Below are 5,804 nucleotides of genomic sequence, written 5' to 3'. Positions count from 1 at the left end.
TGAACCAAATGCTTGATTCAGTTTTGAAGTGTCAAGTTTTTCCTCTCTAATATGGTAGGAACAATGTCTTTGGACCATTATATTTTGAGGATCAAATAAAAAATAAATAATGCTTATAGAAGAGACTTACATGGCTCCTGGAAGATGTCATTTTTTTATTCATATTATCTTGCTCTCTGTAAAACAACAGAAAATTAATAATCTTAGGTAGGTAGAACTACTGAAGCAAAAAAGAGCATTGTTCTACTTCCCAAACCAAATAAGACAGGAACTGCAGAAACAGAAATAAGAAGTGTGAATCTGAGGCTCCTTTAGACTGTAGAGATTCTAGTTAACCTAATTAAGATAATGGAACCTTAATAAGCCTAAGGGTAGCTCCCTGTGATAAAATTGTGAGAACACATAGATTTATGCTGAATGCCTCTCAGAAAATGAAACCTGAGGGCAGATTCAGACAATTGACAGTGGTATAATTAATTCTGATAAAAAATTTTAATATAACCACGACAGAGAACAAAATTGGACATTAGCATGCATGTCATTGTTGTTATTATATATTTGCATATTTTCTCTTATTCAAATAAGAGTTTTAAACTAGTACATATATTGATTTTTGTATTATTTATTAATCCTTATATCTAAGTATTACTTATAACTTGTAAATGCTTCTAAGTCAACAAATTCTAACATTAATTTGAATTTTCTCATGAAATGATTGTCATTTGAATTCAATTCCCCAAGTGCCCCAGCTGTCCTGTCCCAGGAATATTCCTGTAGTATAATCTCCATGAGAGGTGTGTGAAAGAGCTTTTCTGTGCTCTAATTAAAGATTGTCACACACCTCCAGTACCATGTAAAATGAAATGATTATTACAAATAGGACTCTTCAAGTCCAAATATGCTTGATGTGGCCCAATTCTCAGTTTTTCCCTTGCAATAAGAGGGTTAATGTTTTGGGGGAAAATAAATTAAAGAAAACTGCAGAATTTGCTGCTACATCAAAAATCAACTTGGTTACTATTAAAATTATATTTAACAATGTTGCCATATACAAGCTTCTATTTTTTGGCTGGCTATACAGATGTGGATCTAAAGGAGGAAGTGCGTGACTTTCATCTTCGCCTGATAATTTTATGTTGATTACAAATTATACGGATGGAAGGAATATGAAATAAAGTGTAATGAAGGCCAAGAAAAGAAGGGGCTAGCATAGTTCAGTGACTGAGGAAACCAATTTTGGAATCAGAAAGACGTGTTCAAATCAGTTTTTCAACTTATTAGCAGTGCAACCTTTGGTGATTTATTTAACTTCTCTAAATTCATTTCCTGATCTTAAAAAGATACCTAATACCCCTATATCACTACGCTATTATGAAAATTGAATAAGAAAATACACAAAAGTTATTGTCACAGTGTCTTTAGCATATAAACGTCCAAGTATTATATTTACTCTATTATGTTACCTTTATAATAATAATAATCACTCAAGTATTATTACTTAGTTATTGTGGTTATTATTACCATAATCATTAAGAAAAGAAATAAAACATTTGATCTGTGATATTCAATATTCACTCCTGGCTAATTTAAGCTCAGTTTCTGTCTGGCCCACTCCTTTCCTAAGAATAAGGATTCTGATTATAGATTACAAAAAATCAAGGAAAACTTTCCCCCACTATGCTAAAAGATAGAGCTTCAGGCTGAGTGGAACAAAGGAAAGGAGTTGCCAACTATCTCTTGAAACAATATTCTCCCCCGAGGATGGGTATGTGAGTGATATAGACATAGGCCAGGCCTTATGAGAAGACCCAACTACAGATCTCTGATTATTGCTAATGGCCCATGACTCACTTGTTTCCGGTTTTGTTTTGTTTTGGTTTGGTTTGGTTTGGTTTGGTTTGGTTTTTTTGGCGGGGTTGGAGGCTGGGGAGAGTTTCTTGGCATAGAATGTCAGTGTAGCCTTGGTAATGACAAAAGTGAATAAACTTTCTCTCATCTAAGGTCCTAACTCTCCACTCCCAGGCATCTGATGAGTGAAAATGTTTCTGGGGGACAAAACCTTTTATGGAAAAGAACAGTGCTCTTTGCTCTAATTTCTAAGCCTCCGTTTGAAAGCTGGGACGCAACTCGCCTTAACGTGTATAGAACATTCCTTCTGGATCGAATCCAGGGAGAATCATAGGAATCCTACAACGTCGAGGTTTCCCTATGCAACCATGAGCAGACAGGGAAACTCGCTTTTGAAGCCCATATTAAGAGAGAGAGTATAAAGCAGCAAAATGCAGGGAAAGGAGAATGAGATGGAAGTGACACGTAGCAGGACTCGGGACTCCAAAGAACTCTACTGACCTCTAGAGCTGCAAGCATCCGTGTAGCCGCTACTTCGCCTCCAGCTTTGTTTTTCCCAACTGGGCCACCGTACCTACGTTGATTCTGAGCATGCGCAAAGCGGGCCGGTCGCCGAGAGCCTGAGGTAAAGACGCCGGTGGTCGCCATGGCGAATAAGTCGCGTTTCCGCGTCAAACTTCACGGTCTGAATGAAGACCAACAATGGACTGATCTAGGCACCGGATACGTCTCCTCCGTCTACGTGGAACGACTCCAGGGCGTGTGTCTGCTAGTTCAGTCAGAGTCCAACGGCTCACTGATCTTGGAGTCGAAGATACAACCAAACACTCCATACAAGAAGAAACGGGGCCTATTAATAGTTTGGTCTGAAGCTGAGAACCATGGAATGGCATTGAGTTTCCAGGACACAGCCGGGTGTCAGGAGATCTGGGAAGATATTTGCCAGGTTCAAGGAACAGACCCATCCGTCGACATCACACAAGGCTTCTTGGATATTTCAGAAGAAGAAGAACTTGATGAAATGCCAGAAACTAGTAACATGGTTGACCTCCCGAACTGTGAACTCGGTAAGCTTAAACAGATTGCTACCATAGTTACCTCAGCTCTCACTTCGCCTATCCGTAAAGAAAGGCTTGCCCTGATCTTGGAAAATGAGGACTATATTAAAAAGCTACTGCAGCTGTTCCACACTTGTGAGAACCTAGGAGACACTGAAGGCTTACAGCATTTGCATGTAATTATGAAAGGAATCTTATTCCTCAATAAGACTTGTCTGTTCGAGATAATGTTTTCTGATGAGTGCATCATGAATGTGGTGGGATGCCTTGAATACGACCCTGCTTTGACTGAACCAAAAAGGCATAGGGAATTCTTGACCCAAAATGCAAAGTTCAAGGAAGTGGTACCAATAACAGACTGTGAACTTAGGCAAAAAATACATCAGACGTACAAGGTGCAGTACATTCACAACATCCTTTTCCCTGTACCATCCGTATTGGAAGAGAATTGTCTTTCTACTATCGCAAATTTTATTTTCCTCAACAAGGTTGAGATAGTCCGCATGCTACAGAAAGATGACAAGTTTTTGCCTCAACTTTTTTCACAGTTGAAGGATAAGGCTACAGATGATGATAAACGGCGTGACTTGGTATTTTTTTTCAAGGAATTCTGTACATTTTCTCAGTTATTGCAGCCTGAAAGCAAAGGTGCACTATTCAGAACATTCACGAAATTGGGAATTCTTCCTGCTCTTAAAATTGTAATGATCCTGGATGACCTGCAAATAAGGTCAGCTGCTACTGACATATTTGCTTATCTGGTGGAGTATAGTCCATCCATGATCCGAGGATTAATGCTGCAAGAATACAAGCGGAATGAAGACTGTAAACTTTTCATTAATTTAGTAATTGAACAAATGATCTGTGATACCGATCCTGAGCTAGGAGGTGCTCTTCATTTAATGGGACTTCTTCGTTCTCTACTTGATCCAGACAACATGCTGGTGACACCTGATAAATGTGAAAGAACTGAATTTCTACATTTCTTCTATAAACAGTGTATGCATAAACTCATAGCACCACTTTTGGCCACTACTTCAGAAGATACATGTGAAAAGGATAATATACTTGAAGCTGACAAAAACAGCAAAGATTGCTTCAATGATTATCAAACAGCACAGCTGCTTGGCTTAATTTTAGAGCTGCTCACATTTTGTGTGCAACATCACACATATTACATAAAAAACTATATTTTGAGCAAAGACTTGCTAAGAAGAGTCTTGATCTTGATGAAATCTAAGCACACTTTCCTAATCTTGTGTGCTGTTCGCTTTATGAGAAGAATAATTGGCCACAAAGATGAACTTTATAATCGTTACATCATCAAGGGAAATCTTTTTGAGCCCGTTGTAAATGCTCTTCTGGATACTGGAACTCGATACAATATGTTGAATTCAGCTATTATTGAACTGTTTGAATACATAAGAGTGGAAAATATCAAGTCTCTTGTTGCACATATATTTGAAAAGTTCTATAAAACACTCGAATGGATTGAATATGTACAGACATTCAAAGGCTTGAAGATCAAATATGAACAAGAAAAAGACCGACAGAATAAAATGCGGAAGAATCTTCATTACACCCTGTATAGTAAAATATTTCACAGAAGTGCCAGAGTCTTGGAGAAGAAAGAAACCTGTTCTAAAGAAAATACACAGAAAGTAGAAACGGTTACACAACCATCGAAAAATGATACATTTACAGAGACTAAAAATCCACAAGAAAATGAAAACGAGCTAGATCTTTCAAAAATAACATCTTCTGGTGGCTGCAAAGTTACTTTTTCCAATTCTGCTGGTTCTGCTAGTGCAACAGGTAACCCAACCTGTAGTAGAGTAGTTGGCTTGGTGGATTATCCAGACGATGATGATGACGACGAAGAAATAGAAGATGAAATGCCCCCTGGGAAAAGACCACATCTTGACCCATAAAATCTTCATGGGAGACCTTCAACATCACTAAAGTCTACATTACTAAAATTCTAAAACTTCAATTAGCTGAAAAGCCTGACTCCAAAAGCTTTCTTCTGTGAACTTAAAATAAGAATGCAATAAGTAACAAATATGCTCACTGTTAATCATCTAAAAATGTTGAGTTCTATAAAAATCTAACTTTCCAGAATCTTATAACAAGAACGTTGGTGCATGATAACCTCTTAGCAAGAAAAGTCTCATTTTGGGGGGAGGAAACAAGCTGATAATATAGTATCAACGTAGTTTATTTCAGCAGTACATATTAGAAACAACTGTAACATTACTTGCCTAAAGGTTCTGATTCTGGTTTTCTTTAAGTTGCCTTCTTTGAAACAAAAATTTATGTTTATGTTTATATAGAAAACAAAGTTAATAGCAAAATGTGAAGTTAAGCTATTTATGTTCTCATGAAGATTTAATAAAAATTCAGCCTTATGAGTAATTGGAGGGAAGTAACTTTCAGTGTGTATTCCCATGAATAAAAAAGCTGTATTCAGAATGTGCAGTTTTTATTTTGTTTTTTATTAGAGATGTTAAGAATCTGTCCAGTAATATTTTAAAACGGTATTCTCTAGGACCCTGGGAGTGGGTAGAACAGAATGTTTTCAACTGCCTAGATTGTTAAAAATACTTGAAAGTCATTTTCTGATTCATTAATAAAGCTGTGTCTGACTCCAGAGCAGCAAGTAAATTTTAAAGTGTAATTTATGAAGACTAACATACAAAAATTTATGCTGAATGAAGTGGCACTTATTATCTAGAAACCATTTTGGACCAAGAAAAAGTTGCTTAGGTGTCAAATTTCACATGCAGTAAACAAACAAGGGTGTAATACAAAAGGACAAAAGGTGCTTTGTTAAAGAGTCAATATGAAGGCATTTCTAAAAATAAATTGTTGCAAACAATTACTAGGTTTTATTTTTAG

General features: G+C 36.8%; 1 protein-coding gene across 1 annotated transcript; it reads left to right on the top strand.

Annotated features, from left to right (window-relative positions):
- Positions 1-2,494: 2,494 nt before the first annotated feature.
- Positions 2,495-4,837, top strand: PPP4R3C (protein phosphatase 4 regulatory subunit 3C). The gene is made up of 2 exons (XM_016130730.2): positions 2,495-4,007; positions 4,167-4,837. Exons 1-2 carry the CDS (start codon positions 2,495-2,497, stop codon positions 4,835-4,837), a joined length of 2,184 nt encoding a protein of 727 aa, XP_015986216.1.
- Positions 4,838-5,804: the final 967 nt, after the last annotated feature.

Source organism: Rousettus aegyptiacus, unplaced genomic scaffold (assembly GCF_014176215.1).
Source record: "Rousettus aegyptiacus isolate mRouAeg1 unplaced genomic scaffold, mRouAeg1.p scaffold_m13_p_9, whole genome shotgun sequence".
NCBI lineage: Eukaryota > Metazoa > Chordata > Mammalia > Chiroptera > Pteropodidae > Rousettus > Rousettus aegyptiacus.
Note: the sequence above shows the minus strand (reverse complement) of the source record. Positions and strands in the feature narration are given on the sequence as shown.